The sequence below is a fragment of the Zalophus californianus genome, chromosome 12 (assembly GCF_009762305.2).
Source record: "Zalophus californianus isolate mZalCal1 chromosome 12, mZalCal1.pri.v2, whole genome shotgun sequence".
NCBI lineage: Eukaryota > Metazoa > Chordata > Mammalia > Carnivora > Otariidae > Zalophus > Zalophus californianus.
In genome coordinates, this window is record NC_045606.1 from 17,148,609 (window position 1) to 17,173,305 (window position 24,697).

The window sequence follows — 24,697 nt, forward strand, 5'->3', positions numbered from 1 at the left end:
TAGGCAGGCATCTCGGGGGGGGGGGGGGCTTTACGTCATCCCGGGGGACATTAACTTGTTGGGAGGGTAAAATCCAAGACCCTGCAACCGTTCTTTACTCTGAAGCTGAAAAAAAAAAACCATTTCTGGTCACTGAGATGTAGCTTACCGGATCCAGGTTCTTAAACAGCAGGATGTCTTTGCAAGCCTCTTGCAATCGATTTCTTTGATCATCAGTTTTGGGATGTATAATCTAAAAGGACACCATATTAACAAACAAATTAGTCTACTCATCTTATGATAAGGGATAAAACTTCCCAGCAGGACGTCAGAGGGGAGAACTATCAGTGCTGAGGTTCACCTTAGGGGACCAGACACAAGCTGTCAGCCCCCTAAGTAAGGGCAAGTAGTGCAGCCTTGTCTCGAGACGTGGTGCACACTCATCAACAGAGCACTTGAATGTTTTTCAAACGGGTGTTTTCCCCCAGGTTAGCAAGTTCATTTTGTAAAGGTCTGTGATTTGCTATTCACTAAAGACCCCAAAGCTCCCAGCCAGTGGGAACATACAGAAGGACAACAGGCCACAATGGCTATGCTGAAGGTCTGGAGACTGCCTTCATTCTGTTTAATACTCTCTCGATATTCTCTAATACTGTTTCATACTCTACCACTGAGTGAGATAGTCTTTTAGGATGTAGACCTTTCCTTTGAAATGGGACAGCCTCTCGAAGTCAATAAATTCTTACACGTGTATTGCATTAGATGTTAAATATATTTTTACACACTATGTGTGTAACTATCCCCACAGAGAGTGGTTTTCCAAAGGGAGCACGTAAACATGGGGTGACGTACCGAGAGTGTGGATTTGAGGAAAGGTGAATCCAATGGTCCTGGTGTGCTCAATTTAGAATGAGCTCAAAGAGAACCAGTGGTCTATTCTTCCTAAAGCGTCATCCCAGGAGGGCGAAGACCAACAGAATGCCCTCTGTAAGTGTGGCGTTTCAACTCTCCAGAGCCTCTTTTGATGAGTGGAAGGCTCAACCCACTTGAACCAAAAGGCCCATTCTTTTGTGAACATTGGTAGTTTGTAACTATAAAATGAGTCAAGAGGAAGAGACAGTCCTAAAAGCAGCAAGCATGGAGAGTCACCCTCCTGGACCACCGATGCACTGATGTTCAGAGAGCGGCTGTGGGGGCTGACGAGCAGGTGCCCCAGCTCCTCCGTCACTGGCCCCACCATTGGATCAGCCGGAATCAGGCAGTGGGGAGCTTTGTGCTCATGAATACACCAAGACTCACAATGGGAAATTAGGATCGGCATTTCAAACCCATCTCAGGTGGCTAAATATCAGTGAAAACCATAGGCCCAAATAAAGGAAATTTACAGTATTCAGGCATACACCTTGTTTTACTGACTTCACCTTAATGGGCTTCACAGATAAGATGTGATTACAAATTGGAGGTGCATGGCAACGCTGCATTGAGCGCCATTTTTCCAGCGGCATTTGCTCATTTCATCTCTCTGTGTTACATTTTGGTAATCCGTGAAGTATTTCAAACCTTTCCATTATGACTGTATTGGTTATGGTGATCCGTGATCAGTTATTAGGACTTGCTGAAAGCTCAGATGATGGTTAGCATGTTTTAGCTATAAAGTATATTTTTAATTAAGGCATGTACATTGTTTTTTTTAGACATAATGCTAAAACAGAGTATACACATAACTTTTATATGCACAGGGAAAACAAAAAATTCATTTGACTGGCTTTCCTGCAATATTTGCTTTATTTCAGTGGTCTGAAATTGAACTCACAGTGTCTGCAAGGTGTGCATGTATGTGTATTATTTATATACTACACAAAAGAACATCAGCCAGTGGGAGAGGAAGTCACTGCATTTTTTTCCCATATGGGTAAGATATATGCAAACTTTTATTTACTATCTAATCAATATTCACCTCAATCTAGATTTTAAGACGACATATGGACACAGAAAAAGCAGACCCTGGTGCCTACTAACTCAGTGCTTACTATACAAGAAACTTTTTAAATTAGTGCACTGAGAAAATCATGCCAACCAAAATTCGTATCTCCCTACTTCAAATAAGGAAGGTTAACACAATAAAACAAAACAAAAAGTCACTTCTCACTCCAACTAGAACCTCAAATCAAAGCAATCATAAAATGTTTGCCTGCTGAGGGGCACCTGGGTGGCGCAGTCGGTTGAGTGGCCAACTCTTGATTTCGGCTCTGGTGGTGATCTGAGGGTCATGGGGTCGAACCCAGAGTCAGGCTCTGTGCTGAGTGCAGAGTCTGCTGGAGACTCCTTCTCTCCCTTGCTCTGCCCCTCCCCCCTTCTCTCTCTCTCTCAAATAAATAAAATCTTTAAAAAAAAATGTTTGCCTGCTAAGAAGCTCTCTCCTCAGAGAGAAAACGTTGGGGATGCCATGGCACCCCTACGGAAAAAACGTTCTAGGCCCAAGATGGAGGTGCTCCAGCCCAGGGAGCAACGTCAGCACACCACAATTTAGATAGCCTTTGTGTCCCCGTAAATGCTCCAGAAACGTGGCATATCCACTTAGCCAACCAAGGCCCAAAGCAAAGCCAACTGTGGGTTCTACATTTATTTCTCGTCCCTTATTCCTTATCCCACAAACGCTTCCTGCCTTCTACCCCATCTCCCAGTTCTCTGGACTCTTGGGAACCCGCTTCAGGAAGTGGTAGGGTTTGTCTGGATCACCCAGATTATCTTCTTTAATCATTCTTGGCACCATCTTGCCCCTGCTTTACTCTTGTTATCAATTTAAGTCTTTCTGGGCGCCTGGGTGGCTCAGTCGGTTAAGCGACTGCCTTCGGCTCAGGTCATGATCCTGGAGTCCCGGGATCAAGTCCCACATCGGGCTCCCTGCTCAGCGGGGAGTCTGCTTCTCCCTCTAACCCTCCCCCCTCTCATGTACTCTCTCTCTCTCTCATTCTCAAAATAAATAAATAAATCTTTAAAAAAAAAATTTTAAGTCTTTCTCCACGACCGTTCACTCCGCAGGAACCCCTCACACAACAGCTTTTTCCTCTTCTCTCTCTCTCCTAACTAGTGTTTTAATGCATTAACCCTTTTCAATTCTGGTTCTTAATCCTGCCACCACTGCTGTGGTCTACGGCTCTCCCTGTTTTCCGTTCTCCCTCTGTCCCCTCTCCCCATCCTCACTCCTCAGAGAGTCTTCTATCTTTTACAGACCCCACATTAAAATCCTGTTCTGTGTTCTGGAAAGCTAACAGTCAGAAATCAGGTGACTCCTTGAGGCTTTGGTGCCCCTGCTCTGTAACCAACTGCTCAAAAGATGTTCTCCCACTTCTAAAGACTCATTTTTTTCTGTTTGGGTTGGTGTGATCCTACAGATAAGATCTGCATCTGGATAACTAAGGGTGTAACTAAACCATACACCCAAATGTGATTTTTATTACACTAGAAGTCACTTTTTTTTACCAAATTTTATTTCTGATTTCAGGGTAAAAATCTCGTTTGTATAAACAAATAATTATGTAGCATTTATTATGTGCCAAGCACGGGTTTAAGGGCTTTGAAAATATTAACTCATTTTATCCTAGTAACTGACCCCATGAAGCAGGTAATAATTTATGCTAAGCAAAATAAGTGAGACAGAAAGAAAAATACCACATGATCTCATACATTAAAATGAACTTCCCCATGTCATTTCTTCAGTGTCAGAAAGCTCAGAGCTGCAGAGCTAGGATTCACCCCAGCAGGGATGGTTACAGAATTTGTGCTCTAAACCAGCGTCAGCGAACTGGGGCCTGCAGGCCCCTAAGCTAAGAACGATTGGGAGGAAAAAAGCAGAAGCATTAATACTTCTTAACATGTGAAAATTCTATAAATTCAAATTCAAGTGTCCATAATAAAGTTTTTTTGTTTTTTGTTTTTTTAAAGTAAGCTCTACACCCAACATGGGGCTAGAACTCACCACCCCGAGATCAAGAGTTGCACATGCCACCGACTGAGCCAGCCAGGCGCCCCCAGAAATAAAAGTTGCAATGGAACACAGCCACACTCATCCATTTATGATTTATCCCCGGCTGTTTTCAAGCTACATCTGCAGAGCAAGTAGCTTTGACAGAGACTGTACGCCCCTCAAAGTCTAAATATTTATTACCTGGAAAGAGTAAATTGTTCAGTTAAAAAAAAAAAAAAAGGTTTACAGACAGCTCTGCTCTAAACACTGGTGTCTTTCATTTCAAAAAATGAGAAAACCAATTAATAAATAAAGGGTATATAGACACTTTCTCTAAAGAAAACACTGCAAATCTATTCTGCTAATAAGCAAGGGCTATCTGTACAACGTAGTTTCCTACTTGTTCAGCCCATTGTCCACACACAGCTGAAGGTAACCTTTAAAAAATTTAAATCAGAACACCTGGGTGGACTCTATCACATTTCCCAAGCATGAAGGGCCCGTCCTTCCTTCGCCCCCCCCCTAGCCTGTAGCCACAGATGCCTGCACTCAGAACTGCCAACAGCTCCCAAGCTGGGGCGCTGAGGTCAAGCCAAATGGGCTCCTGGGCTTTGGGGCAAGACTACCTTTCTCTACCCTCTGGTCCCACTTCTGCAACTACTCCGTTTAATTAGGGACCCTGTCCATGGGGGGTTTGGTTTCCTTTTAGCACTTCATATTTGTAACTGTTCATTAGTTTACTGTCTCGTTGTCTAATTCTATTAGCCTCTAAGCCCCAAGATGGCAGGGACTTACCCACAGTGCTCGCCACTGAACCCATAATTTTGAGGGGTAACACAACAAGGAAATGACCCATTCTTCAAATTATCAGCTCTTCTCTAGCAGAAGAGCTACATGTTAGGTGTATATATAACTCTTACATTTTCACTAGCTTTTTAAAGATTTTTAAAAAAATAATTTCTACAGCCAACACGAGGCTTGAACTCACAACCCCGAGAAGGAGAGTTGCATGCTCCACCATCTGACACAGCCAGGCGCCCCTATAGCTTCATTTATTAAAGGTAAAATCTAATTTGTGATTTTTCCAAAATCCGTCTTAAGTATTTAAATTTTCTTCAAATTTATATCAGAGAATATTTATACTAATCCGAGACTTAAGGATTTGATACATCATCTGTGAAATACAAAATGTTCAAATGAAATGGTACTTTATCAAAATATATGTTTTCCTTACAGACGTTTTTCCGTATCTGCTTAGAGCCAATTAATTCTGAAATCTGTAGTAATCATTTCCAAGGGCTATGGTGCAATTTGCCTTGTAGTATCTACGACCAAAAAAACACTGCAGTTTTTAGTAACATGTTTAGAGAATAGTCAAACTAATGGAGACCCTGAAGCACTTTATAATTATAATAAATTAATTACAAAAAAACTATTAAAAGTAACATGGAGGGTGTTACAGGGGACAACTCTTAGCAGTGAATGCCTGACTCACAAAGATTCTTCCTTCTCTAGGAACGGCCTTCATTTAAAAGTGATGTCGTCTGGTAGCCAAAGGCTGCACTCCTTGTCCCTGGCCCCCTACCCAAAGCTGGGTCCATGAGAAACTCTCCCAGAGAAACCAGGACTTTAAGCTGAGAGTCACGGCAATAAGGGCAACCGGCAGCCACGTCTCCTCCTAACACAATTCTCTAAGTCCTGCACCGCTGCTATGGAAGGACCCCAGATGTGGCCTGGCTCCTGCCCGCCAGCTACGGCTTGGGTTGATTTTGGGGTTTGGTTTTTTTTTTTTTCCAATTCGTTCTGGAATTCTGTAAGATTTCCAAGCATACATCCAATACTTTTCTTTTTTTTATTTTTATCTCAATGTGATTGGGTTCTATGACACAGCCAAATGAACCTTAACTGGTACCGCCTCCCATACAAGACTGTTAGGGATTAACTGGAGTGACCAGCCAATCACTTTACCTATCCCACGGATCAAATGGTGGCTAACAGTCTGAGTCTATGAGATACTGTGTATTGTTTTTAAACTGTCCTTTTGAAATATCCTTCAGTTTAGATTCTTTTTTTTTTTCCAGCATTTTATTTTTTATTTATTTATTTATTTATTCATGAGAGAGAGAGAGAGAGAGAGAGAGGCAGAGGGAGAAGCAGGCGCCCAAGGAGTAGGGAGCCTGATGCGGGACTCGATCCCAGGATCCTGGGATCATGACCTGAGCTGAAGGCAGACGTCCAACCATCTGAGCCACCCAGGCGCCCCTTCAGTTTAGATTCTTACTAAATCAAACCATTTCATCAAACATCTCAATTACTAAGTTTTATCGTGTATACCTTTATACTCAAAATAAAGAGTGTGTGTACTCTTCAAACTCACCCATTACTGTTTCTGCTAGATACATAAATCAAGGGCACGATGGGGAAGGCCTAGTTTTTACGACTACATGAAGTACTAACAGCATGTTATACATTAGTAACAGTATCTTAATCCTGAGGAAACATAATTTCAGGCCAGAATTTATAGACTTTATCAAGTTAATTTATGTTCTGGTAGCAAACAGTGAGCTCCCCCCATACGGCTGCTGGGAACCCCCATGGGTATGGGAATGAAACGGGATTTCCTTCAAGACCTTCAAGATAAGACTCCTGATCTTTCTCCCACTGGATTCTACATATATTTCAGGGAGCTTAATGATGCAATGACTTAGGAACATAGTATTTGCTTTTCCATATTAAAACTCAATCTTATTTAAGTATCTGTCAGAGCTACAGAAATAAATTTTTGTTTATCTTTTGAGGCCAAACAGAAAAGAGGAGCTTTGGCCAAGTAAGTACTCAAAAAAAAAAAAAAAAGGTAAATTATTACTTTCCATTTCCAGGCACAGTAATCTCTTATTTAGTTTACTTTTTACTAAATAAATAGTAGGTGAACGGAGGACATAGCTTAAAAACTGCTTCAAACAAAACTGGACAAATTCTTACAAAAACATTACGACCTTCAAGAAGTCAGTTTCTGAACAAACTATTCATAGATATTAAAAAGTAAGAACTTTTATACTGGCACTTTAGATGTAATTCTACTGTGATTTGTTTTTGTTTCCAAATAAGGTTCTGTTGTTATAAATTGGTAGGAACAGAAAGAAGGCTTTCCCTAGTATTTTCTTTTACTAGAAACACTGTCAGAAAAATAGCATTAATTCTATGAGCAAGAGAGCTAAAAACACTTTCCCTCACCAGGCTGTATTTTTGCAAAAGAAATAAAATCACAACTGCAGTGAATTTTTATGTTCACCTTTCCTTTTATCCAAAGAATAAGATGCTTTCTCTTTGGAGAAAAGTAATTCTGTAAAACTTGAAGTCGAAGTAAGCTATCAGAGAGACTAGGAAAAGAAACAGTCAAAATAATTCCATTATGCTTCCTGTCAATCTATATGCCTGTTAACCTCTTTCTGTTATTATATTCCTGATCCAATACTGGAGTATAATTTAGAATTAATTTATTAAGTAAATTACATACCCTGGACTCTGCATCATCTTCTTCTTCATCGGGATTATAGGCTTCTGCACATACTATAAAAATAAAAATGGACATTTGAAAGATTATTCCATCAAGAAATATACTATAATAAATATACCTTAAAAATTTATAAAAAGAGAACCATGGTATAAAACAACATTAATTCATTTCATCCAGGGCAAGCAGTCTATACTGAAAAGACGATTCCCTATTGAAATCTGTAACGAATTTATTAAAATATAAAGCTGCACTTTAAGACAATGACAATTGTTTTCTGCTTTCTGTTATTCAGAGAAACAGTTTCACCTCTTCCACCTTCGTTTCTAAGCTACAGAAATGCATAAGATCTAAAAATTACTTAAAGAACAGACCCCCCCCAAAAAGCCTAAGTCTGCTATGAAATGATCAATTTAATCATAATTATAAGTACTTTTCATAAATTATCCACAACCCAATCTTCCAAGAGCAAATACGATTAACACGTTCATATTCCTTTCTAGTTTTTAAGCTGAGTGTATTTCATACTGCATATGCAATGTTAAAACTTGCTTTTTTCATTTAACACTGTAAGAATTTCACATGCCATTAGAAACATTTTGCAAAAATCATTTTAAGGACTGCTGATTGTTTACCATAAGCTAGAATTAACCACTCCCTTAATACTAGACACTTAGCTGGCTTCTATTAAAATAAGCTTGCAATAAACATCTTCATGCATAAATATTTGTCTATATTTCAGATTATGCTGTAGGAATTATTCCCAAATGTTATTTTTGGGGGGCTAACAGTTATGACAATTTTTAAGGCATACTTATTACCAAGCTTCCTTCTAGAGGGACTATACCAATCCACTGTCCTAACAAAGAATGTGTAAGAAGATTCCTTTAAACTATAAAACAGAAATGGATGTTACTGCTTAAATCTTGGCAAATTAGATGGAAAATTATTGAAATTTTTAAAAATTATTTTGAATTTTAACTATGTTCAAATGTTTATAAAGCTGACTATATTTCTGCCTTTGCCTTTATGAGGAACCTCAGTATGCATTTGATTTTCTTTTTGGTTTACACCAGTTTCTTAACACCACTTTGTTATATTTCTCATAATCTTTTTATCCAGTTTGCTTTTTCACTATAATTACAAAGTTGTCACAGGTTATGCATGTTTATTTTTAATGCAATGAGATCAAGGATGAAAATTCCCCAATATGATTTAAACTCAACAATAAACATCAGAAAAACACCACTGGTTTTGAGCTAGGAAACTCCTTCTTTGCAAATGTAAAGATTACTTCTCTTCCGGTTTTTTAAAAGATTTTTTTTTTTTTTTTTACATTTACCCTTTAATTCATAAGGACTTTACTCTGCCAGAGATATAGAAATTTAAAGAACAGAGGATCAGCGACAAGCTGACAAATGTCTTCACAGAGGCCCGGACGGCATGAAGAGTACCATCATCATTAGCCTTACTACTGCCATTATTACTATAAATCCTGACGTTAGCGTTCTTTCCTCCAGGCACTGCTCTAGATACACACTGGCCAGTGAGTGAGGGATTCTTAACCAGGGCCAGTTTTGGCCCCCAGAGGACAACTGGCAATGTCTGGGGACATTTTCATTGTCACAACCATGGGGACTGTCGGGGAAGCCACTCGTTACTGAGGGAGGCCAAGGATGCTGATAAACATCCTACGATTGCCCAGGACAGGATCCCCTTCCCCCGCAACCCCCAACCACCTGGCTCAAAATATCACCAGTGCTGAGGGTGAGAACCCCTGACCTAGTGTATGTTTTTTCATTCAGTCTCACAACAACCCTAAGACAGACGGGTTTCCTATCACCCCCTGACAGATGAGAGACTAGGGCAGAGAGAGGTTATGTATCTTGGCCCAGATCACACATTCTAGGACGACACGACCCATAGCTGATCCCAGCAGTGTCTGGCTGACCCCAGAGCCCTTGCTCTTAACTATTGTTCTGCATTTGACTCTGGGGAAGTCACCAGCATCAAGGCTGGACTTGAGCCTTCTGTCTCAGAAACCGAACAGAAGGGGACCTGTCTCTCAGGGGCAGGCTCTCATTAAAGAACCTCACTGATGAGTATCACCAGAATGCCAATTTAGTAACTCCCTGAATCAAGTATGGAGTCAGCATGACCAGCTCTCTCTCCGACACAGGAAGACCGTGGAAGAAGGCAAATCACAATTAAAGGGTTGCTTGCTGAGAATGAGCTAGGAGGAAGTGAATGTTAGGTGGCATCAGTCTGGGACAGCTTGAGCCTTCCACACACACCATACAGATGGTCCTGCTCATGGTGCCCACTTTAATCCTGCTGGCTCCAACTTTCCAGAAAGCATGAGGACATCTACTTCTTTAAAGCTTGGCTCTGTGACTTTGTTTCCGTAGATGACCAATCTCACAGGCGGGACTGCTACCTAATTAGCAGGGCTCAGTGCAAAATGAAAACAGCGCCATTTTCAAAAACTCAGAATCTCAAGAGGGCACCAAGAGAACATTAGACCAAACTCAGAGCCCTCGTGAATAGGCGGCCCAGGCCGTCAGCCCAGCTAAGGGGATCAATATATTCAATGAGGTAGTAGAGTAGATAAGACACTAGTGTTGATCTTAAATTTTATTTCACAGAAGGAAACCTTCATGCTCTGATTTTTAAGTTCCGAGCTCCTATACTCTGACTAAAAATCATGAGGAGTAAGATTCTATTGTTCTTCTAAATAACTTATCAATTGTCCCAGTATTATTTGTTACTTGACAGTCTTCTGATTTGTGGTGTCTACTTTATCACTTACTTGTTTCTCGGTTGCCCATTTCATTGAACTATTTCCCGTGCCAATATTACCAGGATTTAGTTCCTGACATGTAGGTGCAATGTTTCACTACATTCCAGTCCATCTACCATCACCTCTGAAAGCCAGAGTAAAATACAGCACCTGCGGGCTTGGACATTGCCATCTTCACTTACGCAGTTTCCTCGGGTTGGAACCCTGACACATCCTCCTTTCCAAGCCATCCCTTCTCTCCAGCCCCAACTAAAAAATCAAGACAAGAGCCTTACCTCCTCAGAGCTAAGTTAGGAAAACCCACTTTCTGTGCTCCCCTTGCTTCTGTGTTCCCAATACCGTGGGCAGAGAGAGCTCATTCTTGTCTCTTACTACACTGTACTCTACCAGAGTGGTTACTCTGTGTTCACCCTCCAGGCTGAGACTTACAGCCCTTCCGGAACTAACTGTGCGCTCCTGGAACTCTATTTCCCTAGCACTGACCTGGCTCAACACACACTTTTTGAATGAACGACTGATTAATGAACAAAGAGGCCTGCAAGGTCCTTGAGGACAGAGATAATATCTTGTTTAAATATCTCCTGATATTCTACCTGCATGACAGACTCTCAAACGCAAGTTGAATGAATTAATAAAAAGTTGTCCTTTGCTAAAATGTCTAACACCATTTGTCCAAGAAATAGAAACAGAGTGAAATGAGAACCTTTTGTTTTGTTCACTAAGGAGCCTGGCACAGACCCTGGAAGCTCAGTAACTCTCTGTACAAGGAACGAATGGATGAGAGGTTCTATGCCCAGAAGGACCCTCAAACCAAAGCCTCTAGAGAATATGAGCTGCTTTGTATTCTTTCTAAAATGTATTTACCCTATCCCTCCTGGGCAATGTGAAATTGAGCCTGAAACTATATACTCCCTTCTTGGTTTGGCGATTACACAGTAGTGAAGGATAGAGCCCTATTCTTTGAGTGAACCCTATATTGAGGTTTCCCTGTTATGTTTCCATATATCTATTTGTCAATACATCAGTCATCTAGAATGGGCCAAGATTTCCACACTGTACTGTGATATGCATGCACTGTGTGGCCAGACACCTGTCACAGTCAGCAAGACAGAACAGGGAAGTGAGAACCATATTGACTCTGCATCTTCTGGGGCTTGGCCCTTGATCTTTTCATGTAATATGTGCACGCACGTGCGCGTACACACACACACACACACACACAGCTGTGCACAATTGACCTCTCTACCCTTGTGCAATGTAGGAGTCAGGGGTGCCAACCCTCTATGCAGTTGAAAATCCACATATAGCTTCTGACCCTCTGAAAACGTAACTACAAAGAGCCTACTGTTGATCGGAAGTCTTATTGATAACATAAACAGTTGATTAACACATATTTTGTATGTTATGTGTGTTATATATTGTATTTTTTTTTTTAAGATTTTATTCATTCATTTGACAGATAGAGACACAGTGAGAGAGGGAACACAAGCAGGGGGAGTGGGAGAGGGAGAAGCAGGCTTCCCGCAGAGCTGGGAGCCCGATGCAGGGCTCGATCCCAGGACCCTGGGATCATGACCTGAGCCGAAGGCAGCCGCTTAACGACTGAGCCACCCAGGCGCCCCCGTATATATTGTATTCTTGTAACAAAGAAGGCTTGAGAAAAAAATGTTATTGAGAAAATCTTAAGGAAGAGAAAATGCTATACTGTGCCTACTGAAAAAAAAAATCCACGTATAAGTGGACCTGTGTAGTTCAAACCGTGTTGCTCAAGGGTCAACTGCAGTGACAGACAAGAGGTAAGGGACTTTTTTCCCATCATGATACCAAATACGTGTTGTTTTTTTTCAACAGCACTCCTCCCTCTCTCTGACACCAAATGGGCTGTCTCACAATTCAGTGTAATTGACACTATCTACCTCAAGTTAGTGTCAGGTCCCACAAGTCAAAGGGCTCAGTCTTGCAAGACTGCCTCCACTTGAGATGCTAATCTCGATTCCCAGGCCACCCACACATCTGAACAACCAGCTATAAATTGAGGGTTCTCATGGCCCCTTCCCTAGTTCCATAATTCACTAGAATAACTCACAGAACTCAGGAAAGTACCTTCCTTACTCTTATAGGTTTACTATAAAGGAAGTAACTCAAGAAGAGCCAATGGAAGAGATACCTAGGGTGAGGCATGGGGGAGGGGCTCAGAGCCTCCAAGTCCTTTCTGGGTATGCCACCCTCCCAGCACCCCAATGTGATCACCAATCTGGAAGCTCTCTTAACCCTGTCATCTAGGGTTTCATTACAGAGGCACAACTGATTAAATCACTGGCCAATGGTGATTAACCCAATCTCCAGCCTCCCTCCCCTTCCCGGGTTGGAAGAGGGGAAAAGGGTGGAAAAGTTCCGAGCTTCTAATCAAAGTTTGGTCTTTCCGGCAACCAGCCCCTATTCTGAGGCTATCTAGAAGCCCCTCAGCCAAGAGTCACTGGGCACCAAAGAAATTCTCACCACTCAGGACAAAGACCAAGTACCCTTGTTATTATACCACACAGGGGTTACAGCAACTCCCAGGGGCACTGTACTTTGTTGGTAATGTATAAAAATTAGTACAAACAGCTCTGCACTGGACCAGTTTACATAACCCGTGCTACCTCTCTGCCTAACTAAAGCATAAAGGAACCAGCCTGAACTCCATGAGCCACTCTACTGGGCCTCAGCACCTGGCACAGAGCCTTGTGCACAGTACGCCCTCAATAAATATTTGTTGAAGGAGTAAAAAGCAAATGTGGCCTGTACAGAAAAATTGCGTGGTTTATAGGCTTTTAACCTAGAAAAAAAAAACTGACTTCTGGAAAACTTATGTAAAATTTACTTTTCCAATGTTCTCAATACACTAAGATTTTAGCATACTTATTTAAATGATAATCAGCTTAAAAGAAAGCTATGCTAAAAGCACAGGTGTATTAGACAACAGAGTTCTGCTTCAATATGGTTAAACTTAGCTTATTGAAGTGGAAATGCCCTCCTACAAAGGGGAAAAAAATTTACCTTTACAAATACTAGTTTAAGGCATGCATTCTCAAGCAAGATTAGTTGGGGGAGGAGGCAAAAAAAAACTTAAGTCTTTTTTTTTATATATAAAGCACATACATACACACAGTACAGAAACTGCTACACAGTGTGTCTGTGGCATTAAAATCTCATTGTGGGGATGAGAGGGATGAGGGGAAAGCGCCTAAAAAAAAGACTTTGGGGGAGAGCCAATAACAAAAATAAGACCAAGAAGCACGGGGATAAGATACAGTAGTTCCGGTGAAGTAAAGGGAAGAGACGACACAGCGGCAGTCAAGAGTCTGTCCCCTCCCCCGCCTCATCCACACGTCTGTTCAGGAAGTGCGCTATACATCTGCTCTGACACATTGGTGACAATCCTAACTTCAAATCCACAGAGCAAAAGCATCTGGACATGACCACAGTAGAGAAGCTCCCATTTTGTTCCCAAAGCACAGTCAAGAGAAAGGACCCATGGGAATTTTTATTTACCATTAAAAAAAAAAAGGTTTGTGGAATTTGGGCGATGATGCAGAGTGAAAGAATGCTGGAGAAGCACAGAGAGGAGAAAGCAGCGAGCAGCTGCTCAGAGAACAGAGAAGGCTCCACAGAGAGAAGCCCCCAGGCGGCGAAGGAGCGGTGGGAACAAGTCTGAGAAGAGAGGCGCCGGTTTTGTCTGGGGCTGTATTTCCAGCACTTAGAACTGTGACTGGCATACAGTAAATGATTAACAAAAATGGTTAGGAAAAGGAATAGTCATGGTAGTGCTGAGGAAAGTAGGATTTCCTTTTGATCTTAGACCTAGGGAAATTGCCTCTGTCAAGGTGGCTGGCTAATACTACAGTAACAAGGCTCCCCAAATCCGAGGGACTTCAAACAGAAGTGTACTTCTTGCTCACAGGGTAGGTCCATCTCAGGACCGTGGGTACTTTGCTTCAAGTCGTCTTTGTGAAGGCTGAGGGCTGAAAGAGCCACCACCATCTGGAATGTCACCAGTCCCCAAGGCAGCGGCAAACTGCTCATGGCCCGACGGGTTCAAGATACAGCACCCCAAAACATGGCACCTCAAGTTAACCATCGACAAAACAGCAGAAGGAAGGTCACTCTGACCTCCCGCACCCTGCCCTCTGCCCCAGCAATCTCCCATGTGAAAGGTACCGTCCCTGTACCAGAAGGAAGGGGGACATCCTTATCACCAGAGACAAAGAAGTTAGGGCCGAGAAGGCTGCATAAACAACCCTTACCCATTTACTGCCAGGAGCCCAAACCCCTTGGTCTTGTAATCCTTCACAGATTTATTATTGCCCAGAAAATATAAAAGCTTCCTGCTCTAGTCACTTGTTTGGGTCTTCATTTTCTTGGGAAGGACCCCATAAACATGTAAAAATTCAATAAAATGTGTGTAAGACCTTTTGTTATTCTTATGTCAGTTTCTTAGGCCCAGCCAGAGACCCAAAGAGGGTGCAGAATTTTTCCTTCCCTGCACCCCTACAGCCTCTGCCTGCAAGTGATATGTGTCCCCTCTGTCAAGAAGGAATATATAATCACAGCTCACAGGACAAGTGACGTGGCCATTCCTAACTTCAAGGACACAGGGACGTGTATCTCTGCAGGTGCTCAGAGGAGAGAAAACCAGAACATTATGAAGAGTCCTAATGACCAACACAACCCCCTGATGGCCCTAAGCTCAAGGATTCCTCTCTTGTCCTCTCCACCAGGGGCTTAGAAGGGGAATGGAGAGTATTGAAATCAACCATATGGTTTACTTAAAAATAGGGGGAAATGTTCTTAGCTTAAAAATCTACAGACTAAGTCTCATAAACTCTGAACAGAATCATGACAATTTCCTTAAAACTGCCTTCCAAATATTCATTGACTATTTAGTCATTGAACATTTCACTTAATATTTTACTATTTCCTGCATTGAAACATTAAAAGTTATTATAATCTACCATTACTGCCTACATTTCAGCTACAAAAAGAGCAATATAAACCTTCGTTCAGGGAGATTCTTGAATCATCCCCAACATATAACTACCAATCCTAAAAAATGGCTATAAATTTTTTCCTGTTATTTCCACTATAAAACAGCCTACTGTCACAAAAACTTTTTAGCTATACCACACATTTTACTCAACTACCCTGAATCATTACAAACCCATTGTTTTTGTTGCCCTTTAACAAGAGAGATATTTAGGGGTGCCTCGGTGGCTCAGTTGGTTAAGTGTCACACTCTTGATTTCAGCTCAGGTCATGATCTCAGGGTTGTGAGATCGAGCCCAACATTGGGCTCCACACTCAGCGGGGAGTCTGCTTAAGATTCTCTCTCCCTCTCCCTCTGCCCCCTCTCCCCAGTGCCCGTGCTCTCTCTCTCAAATAAAAAATAAATAAATCTTAAGAAAAGAAAAGAGAGATATTTAGAGTAAGACTTCATAACTTACCAATTCATTTCTATGTTTTTGTTTCTAAAAACAATTTTCCCCCATCTGTATACCAGTCCTCTTTAAGTGACTGTAAATCAAGAACAATTCACACCTCACAAATAAACCACCATGCACAGGACACCAGAGGAGCTGTGTCGTTGAGATCATAACTGAGCACAATAGAGAGCTTCAAATAAATGAGACTCTGTCCATCATTTGCTATTTCCCTATTATTAAAGATAATGGAAACCAAAACATTCTTTAATTTGTTCCAAAAAATGTATGAATTTTTCTTCAAAAATGTCTCCAAAGGCAAAACAAAGTCCCAACTATCTCAGAACCCATATACATATGGCAGGTGAATTTTTATTCTAGACTTAGATTCCAAAGTATTTTAAAACTTTAAAGTGTGTGGAATCAATCATTGGAACCCATCCCCAATCCTGTCTTTCCACTACATGCTCTATACATATGTATTCAGTCCCTGAAACCATCAGCTCTTTTATTATAAAATCAACTCATTTATAAGTATGGCAAAATTAAGAGGACAAAGCATTCAACAGGTTTATAAAAAGAATCATGTCAACATGGTACGTTTCTGAATGTTCTACATAATACCGTCCATACCCTATGCGTAGCCTGTGGGACTCAGAGAATGGAGGAGCACCACATGAGCCCCACTCCCTCTCACGTGGAACAGTGGTCTCCCTGTAGCTACTAATGCTCCTTTCATTAGTTAAGGAAATTTAACAACGTGCAAGATCCAGGAAATGGTGAGTGCATGTAATCTAAGGACCCAACATATGGGTATTTTCCAAATAATATATTCCAAGTGAATTTTCTTTAAGCAAAAGAATAAAAACTTACAAATGACCAAGAGTAAGATAGAGAGATACCATAAAAAAGTCCTGGAGAATAATTCTGAGGAGAATATATTCTGATAACCATTAATATTTTAAAGCCCATGTATGTGTTTACTATTAATCACTATAATTCCTCAATGATATTCTCCAGAACTGTTGAGTAGCCGACGGTAAGTAGATCCATCTGTTTTAGAGGACAGCACTATCATAGAAATTACATTTGTGTTTTGCTGAAATAGTCTAATGAGGATTTCTGAGCATTATATTTGATGACTGTTATGAATTTTCAGAAATTAATAGCCAAGGAGATATCAAAAAAGAATTCTCATGCTTTGATTAAAAGTCAACAAACAGCTTCCCAAGAGTCTGCCCAAATGCCCAACTCTTGCATTTTATTTTGGTCTGAGACCTTGGATCACATTAAAGTAATATGAATATAAATACTAGTTGATTGTGAATGATATGCCCACATATATCAAAACACAATTTTGCCTTTCAGATGCAGAGGAGCTGGGGCTACTTAAAGCTTCTGAATAATTTTATCTGTTTACTGTTTTTGAGACTAATGCTTGTCTAACATGTACCTATGAAAAAATCATAGGAATAGAAACACTAAAGGATTTTTCTCATTATTAATAAATTTTCAGAACAAGTACCATCTGACCAGATCATTCTAGGATGTGAAGTTGGGACTAAATATAGCCAGAATTATGGAAAAAGAGTTTGGTCAATTCCCAGCTTCCAGGTTTAGTAATAAAACTACCAAATGTGAGCATTAGGTGAACATCTTTCAATCAAGCCTCTCCATTTCATTATCAGAAGTCTAATAAGAATTCCAATGCTATTTTAGAAAAATATGACCAAATTGTAACAAAACAATATATATCAATACCCAATATTAATACACAACTTAAAATATGTGGTATATATTTGCAAGTAAATGCAACTGAGTCTAGCTTATGCATTATTTAAAGTCAAAAATAAATCCTTATAAAAGCCTAATAGGACTTGCCTCTTGAAGAAAAGAAAAATTCCGTTTCTATTTTTTTAAGGGAAACTTGAAAAACAATGTCAAGATTTGTGAGGTGATAAATGACAATGAATTTAAATGAATTTTTTATTAAAAACAATATAAAGGCAATAAGATAGGAAATATACAAATAAGGTAAAATAGCGATTAAACATTTAAAATCTAAGTTAGCAAAATTACTCATTTTTTAAATAAAATCCAGTTTTAGGGAGGGTGCCTATTTTAGAATGAGCTCTGTCATACACTGCTGATGAAATTCTAAACTGGGGAAACTGTAAAGATGGAAGAGTCATTTTGAAACTGTTAAAAGTCTTGAAAATGCTCATGCCCAACATCGGGGAGGCAAGGAAAAATAAAATAAGATAAAAACAGAGAGGGCGGCAAACTATAAGAGACTCTTAACTCTACGAAACAAAGTGAGGGTTGCTGGAGTGGAGGTGGGGGGGGATAGGGTAACTGGGTGATGGGCATTAAGGAGGGCATGTGATGTAATGAGCATTCAGTGTTAAATAAGACTGATGAATCACTGAACTCTACCCCTGTGACTAATAATACACTATATGTTAACTAAAATAAATAAATTTCAAAACCATATTTTTTAAAATTTTTATTGTTATGTTAATCACCATACATTACATCATTAGTTCTTGATGTAGTGTTCCATGACTCATTGTTTGTGCGTAACACCCAGTGCTCCACGCAGACTGTGCCCTCTTTAATACCCATCACCAGGCTAACCCATCCCCCCACCCTCCTCCCCTATAGAACCCTCAGTTTGTTTTTCAGAGTCCATCGTCTCTCATGGTTCGTCTTCCCCTCCGACTTACTCCCCTTCATTCTTCCCCTCCTGCTCTCTTCTTCTTTCTCTTTTTTCTTAACATATGTTGCATTATTTGTTTCAGAAGTACAGATCTGTGATTCAACAGTCTTGCACAATTCACAGTGCTCACCATAGCACATACCCTACCCAATGTCTATCACCCAGCCACCCCATCCCTCCCACCCCCCACCACTCCAGCAACACTCAGTTTGTTTCCTGAGATTAAGAATTCCTCATATCAGTGAGGTCATATGATACATGTCTTTCTCTGATTGACTTATTTCACTCAGCATAACACCCTCCAGTTCCATCCACGTCATTGCAAATGGCAAGATCTCATTCCTTTTGATGGCTGCATAATATTCCATTGTGTACATATACCACAGCCTCTTTATCCATTCATCTGTCGATGGACATCTTGGCTCTTTCCACTGTTTGGCTAGTGTGGACATTGCTGCTATAAACATTGGGGTGCACGTACCCCTTCGGATCCCTACATTTGTATCTTTGGGGTAAATACCCAGGAGTGCAATTGCTGGATCATATGGTAGCTCTATTTTCAACTGTTTGAGGAACCTCCATACTGTTTTCCAGAGTGGTTGCACCAGCTTGCATTCCCACCAACAGTGTAGGAGAGTTCCCCTTTCTCCGCATCCCCGCCAACATCTGTCGTTTCCTGACTTGTTAATTTTAGCCATTCTGACGGGTGTGAGGTGGTATCTCATTGAGGTTTTGATATGGATTTCCCTGATGCCGAGCGATGTTGAGCACTTTTTCACGTGTCTGTTGGCCATTTGGATGTCTTCTTTGGAAAAATGTTCATGTCTTCTGCCCATTTCTTGATTGGATTATTTGTTCTTTGGGTGTTGAGTTTGATAAGTTCTTTATAGATTTTGGATACTAGCCCTTTATCTGATATGTCATTTGCAAATATTTTCTCCCATTGTCGGTCAAAACCATATTTTAATATTAAAAAAAAAAAGAAAATGCTCATGCCCAGTTTAGGAAGTGCCCTGCAAAAAATCTGAAGAGATGATAGTTCAAAATAGAAGAAATCTGAATTCCAACAGTAAACAATAAATTAATGATAGATATTCATATATACATAGCCATTTAAAAATTACATTTAAAAAGATTAAAAAATAAAAAATAAAAATTACATTTTACAGAAGTATCTAATGACATAGGAAATGGTCACTAAATCTTATTAGTTTGTTTTTGTTTTTTGAAGCAAGTTTCAAGACAGGTGCACGGTTTGAGCCCATATAAAGTGTGCATCAATCTGGCAGGGCAGACATCGAAGTTTGTTGTTTCTTGGTGGTATGGTTGTGATGATGCTTATTTCCCTATTTGTGCTTTCCTAGGTTCTCCTCATTTTCAACACAGAAAGCACTGTATTTATAATCAAATAATTTTTTTTAAAGAGATGATCATAAAACTCCCATTCACATCTCAAACATAAAAAGGGCTTAAAAACCCAGGAAAAGTTATCCTGCTAATAATCAGTCTGTCTTTTTAATGCATCTGATTCCCTGTCAGAATTACTTTTATAATTTAATACCTCCTAAAAACATAAGCTTCTACAACTGACAGAATCAACGTACTAAAACTTATTCGAAAGTAGTTATGAAAAATAATTTCAACAAGACTGCTCTATCACTGAAAGCTTTCTTTCCAATAAATCTTTTCACATAAAATGAGAACACTGGCTTAATGTCTACCTCAATCTTACAATGATATGGCTTCCTCTAAGCCTTCAATACTTAAAAAACCACCCTCAGAGGTGCAGTACGGGAGAGTTAAGAGTATGCAAATCCTCACCTCAAAAGCAATGATAAAACAAGACAAAATTTCCAAAAAAAACAAAACCATTTCACGACTCTGGAGATCGATTAAAGGCATCCAACGAATGGAGAGGCATTTTTTTCATACAAAACTACTGAACCTCAAGTTACAACAGTGGAAGCACACAGGAAAAAACACAGGCATGTTCTTCATTTACTTACACTACCACTACACTCAAAACACATCTGATACCAAAAATGTGGGTTTATTTACACAATGACTAATTCACCAACACCAGCTGGGTGTCCTACAATTCAATTCAGTTCTGACACTATGTACCTGGAGTTAACATCAGATCGCACAAGGCAAAGGTTCGGTCCCCCAAGACTGACCCCCACTGCAGATGCCAAGTGCAAGTAGTATGTACAAAGGTTACCCACAACTTGGGTACCCTGCCTACAGATTGCAGTCTGCCACAACCCCTCCTTAGAGTCCATCACAGAACTCAGGAAAACATGTTTACCAGTTTATTACATGATAAAGAATATATAAAGGATGCAGCTTAACAGCCAGGTGAAGAGATGCATAGGGTAAGGTCTGGAAGGGTCCTGAGCACAGGACCTTCTGTCCGCATTGAGTCAGAGTGTGCCACCCTTCCAGCATGTAGAAGTGTTCACCAAACCCTGTACTTCGGGGATTTTTATGGAGCCTTCATCAAATAGGCATGATTGATCATAACTCAATCTCCAGCTCCTCTCCTCTTCCCAGAGGATGGAGAATAGAGCCAAAAGTTCTAAGTTTCTGATCATGGCTTGGTCATTCTGGTGACCAGCCCCCATCTTGAAACTATCCAGAAGCCCACCAAGAGTCACCCCACTAGAACAAAAGACACTCCTACCACCCAGGAAATTCCAAAGGATTTCGGAGTTCTGTGTCAGGAGCCAGAATCAAAGACCAAATAGTAGCACAAAGGATGTTCCCAAGGCTCTTATCACTTAGGATATTACAAGGGGCATTTAGGAGCTCTGTGCTAGGAACCTGGGACAGAGAGCTATATGTAATTGCCATTTCTCCACAGGAAGTCCACAGCATTCTTGCTTGGAGCTGCTATCCCAGATACCCCCATCCCCAGCTTGGTCACCAGGGCAGCTCTACCAGCTCTGCTGCTGCAGGAGGCTAACCTGACCGAGGGTAGAGCACAAAAGAACCAATGTCTAGCAGCAAGGCTGGTAATGGTGGTCTTGGTGGTAAACAAACAGGAAGACCAGTAGCTTGCCTAGCATTGGTCGTGGTTCTGGCTGCGGCAAGCAACAGATCAACAGACTAACTAGAAATTAAACCAAAAAAATGAAACCTCAAAGAGAAGCTTCAATAAGCTCTTCAAATGTCCATGGCTGACTGGAAGGCTGTGTGGGCATGCAGGAGAAACTAGACAGGACCCAGGACATCTACATATCCCTGGCTGTTTTAAAGATGTAGTACATGTAGAGAAGACCAAGATGGTAGTCAGAAGTCAGAGCACCCTTTAAAACTATCTGAAATTTGAACATGCTTCCCAATTCAAACACAGATCCATCGGCTCAAGGCATGTGAGTATAACCTCTAACCAATCACTGACAGACCACTAAGCCCTGCACACACAGGGGCTAAACCTGGAAAGCTAGAGTGAATTATTTTTTCCCCATTAAAAAAAAACAAAAACAAAAACAGGGACATTAGCAGCCACATACTCAGTGGAGACAAGAGTCCACACATTTACCATAGGAAAGTTACTGAGCAAAAAACAGCAACAACCCAGAGATAGAAGAGATTAAAATTCAGAATTGCTGAATGCCAGTTCTCAGCAAACCTTTTAAGAATGGGAAAGAACAGCAAGGAAACGAGAAAGTGTGATCGATTCTCAGGAAAAAAATGATCATAGATATTGTCTCTGAGTGGGCCCAGCTGTTGGACTCAGCAGACGAAGACCCCAAAGCAGCTATTGTTCAAAGAATTAAAAGAAACCAGGTTTAAAGAATTAAAGTATGATGACAATGACTCAACAAATACCTTTACCTCAAGAAGGAGGGAGAAATTATGAAAAAGAACCAAATGAAATTCTGGAGTTCAAAAGCCTACTAACAGAAAATTCACTAGATCGGCTCACCAGGTTTGATTTGACAATAGAAAGAATCGAGGAACTTGAAGACAGCAACAGAAACTACTCAATCTGTGGAACAGACCAAAAAATGAATAAATAAAAATGAAGAGAGCCTCAGAGACCTGTGAGATAACATCAAGCATGCTAACCTACACATAATGGCAGTTCCAAAAAATAAGAAGGCAAGGGGCAGGAAAAAAAGAGGAAGAAATAAGGGCCCTCCTATTCCCAAATTTTATGAAAAACATTAACTTAATGGTCCAAGAATCTCAATGAAACTTAGCATACAAGGAAACAATAAAATAATTAATATTTAACTTCTCATCAGAAACAATAAAGATCAGAAGGCCATAGTCAACTGCTGAAAGAAATTGTTTGACAAAGAATTCTATACCCATCAAAACTATCCTTTAAAAAGGAAGATGACATGAATTCATTCTCAGTTAAGCAAAGACTGAGGAAATTTGTTGCTGGCAATTGTGCCCTACAAGAAATACTCAAGGAAGTCCTTGGGGCTAAAAGGACATGACATCAGATGCTAACTCAAATTGGCAGGAAGAAATGAAGAGCATTGGAAAAGATAAACACGTGAGTAAATATGAAAGACTGTATGAACATATTTTGCTGGGTTTTTTCCCCTCTTAATTTTTACTTTAAAAGACAAGATTTCATAAAGGAATACAACACTGCACTGCTGGGTTTATAACATATACAATGCATATGTCAATAACAGCACAATGGGCTGATGGTCTACCTCCCTCCCTCAGTTCCTCCTAGTTCACGGAACTTGGTAAGGCAGTCTGATGATTACATATGGCTATCCCCAGGCAGACACCACCTCTTCTTAATTTGTTCCTGGGTAATGATCAAGATGAAAGGGGTGAGGGGGATAATATGGACCCATTTTGAAACTTCAGGATCCCAACCTGACCACTCCTGGGCATGATGTATCTCTGGCCCAAAATGTATAATGCTTCCCACAACATACAGAATAAAGGCCAAACTCTTACCAAAACCCATAAATTGCTAACCTTATTAGAATATTCACTATTACTTATTTCATATGGTTTGCTCAACTAGAAATTCATTTCTTCCATTCCCACCCTATCAAAAACCTACTCTTCCCTCAAAACTCTACACAAATGCCACCTCTTCCCTGTCACTTTCTCTAAGCACACAAGTTAGGACTAGTGCTCCCTTCTATGTAGGAAAATGGAATGCACCTTGTTTGTGTCCTTATTTCAGTGGAATCACACATTATGTGGGGGATAAATTCTAAATATAAGAGGGAACATCTCCAACAGTCAATGTCATTGTTGAAAATCCCACAGGAAGCCATTGCTGAAGATGGTCATATGGTCCCACAGTAAGTCCCCAACAGTGGGTTTTCCCTCCAGCATTAAAACTGACAGCTTTTTCTTTTGCTGAGCACTAGAAGTTATTGCTGGCTTAGGTTTAGAAGCTACATTGTATGAAAAATTGACACCTAGAAATGCTCATACTCCAAAAGGCATGCAGGAACTGAGCAAGCCAGTGGGAGGGGCAGATTCATATCTCCCCCTCACCCGTTGAGGGCATAAGCTCAGAGTGGAATGTCTAGCTGTTCCTTTGAGCTCATGCTCTCTGCAGAATGTATATAGTGAAATCAGAGTGGAATTCACCATGACCACCAACTCGGCTGTGCTGTCCTCCAACTGGCTCACAGTGATGAGGGGAAGATGCAGAAGAATGTTCACCTTTAGCCCAGAAGGCGGACCTATAGGCTGCATAGTTCCGATAGGGATCAAATACGTACTGGTTGCTACATTCTTAGAGGGTCTCCTGACTGCCTGTACATCTCACCAATAGTTAATATCGAGCTGAAAGACAAGCACCAGAGAAATCTTGCCAAAATAGTTTTATGAGCAGAAATGGAAAGAAGTATTTATGAAATAATACTCCCTATATGTCCTCTCCCGCTTGAGCACCAAGCATATAAGCACCAGCTTCATGCAGCTCTTTCTGCCCACAGGAATCTGTCTCCGTGGTATAAAAAAAAGCACCCATTTGCATGGAAAAGGTCTCAGGAATTCTTTCTTAAATGTTTGGCTCCCAACCCCCCATCAATGGGTCCAAGTTCATGGGTACATGGTGAGCTCCTCCAGGGGGTTTGGACACAAAGCTGAGTCTTACCTCCAGCACTTTCACAGTGTGCGCAGAACACTGTCTTGCATATAGTGAACGATAAATGCTTCTTAATTTAAGTGAAGAGACAGCCCAACCAAGCAGCCACGAAGCCAGTCTCTTCTACAGCTACCAGAAAGTAAACATTCCAAAAACACTCACGCACACAAA

At 40.6% G+C, this 24,697-nt stretch overlaps 1 protein-coding gene across 3 annotated transcripts in view; it reads right to left on the reverse strand.

Moving 5' to 3' along the window:
* Positions 1 to 24,697, reverse strand: part of PRKAR2B (protein kinase cAMP-dependent type II regulatory subunit beta) — a 90,988-nt gene that overhangs the window by 24,257 nt on the left and 42,034 nt on the right. For all 3 annotated transcript variants that reach the window (XR_003516328.2, XR_003516327.2, XM_027573009.2), the window contains exons 3-4: positions 7,464 to 7,516; positions 149 to 232 (exon numbers count right to left, since the gene is read on the reverse strand). Coding sequence is in view for 1 of the 3 variants with exons in the window: in XM_027573009.2 (XP_027428810.1) it covers positions 149 to 232; positions 7,464 to 7,516 (137 nt within the window). In the remaining 2 variants the exon portion in view is untranslated. The remainder of the gene's footprint in view (positions 1 to 148; positions 233 to 7,463; positions 7,517 to 24,697) is intronic.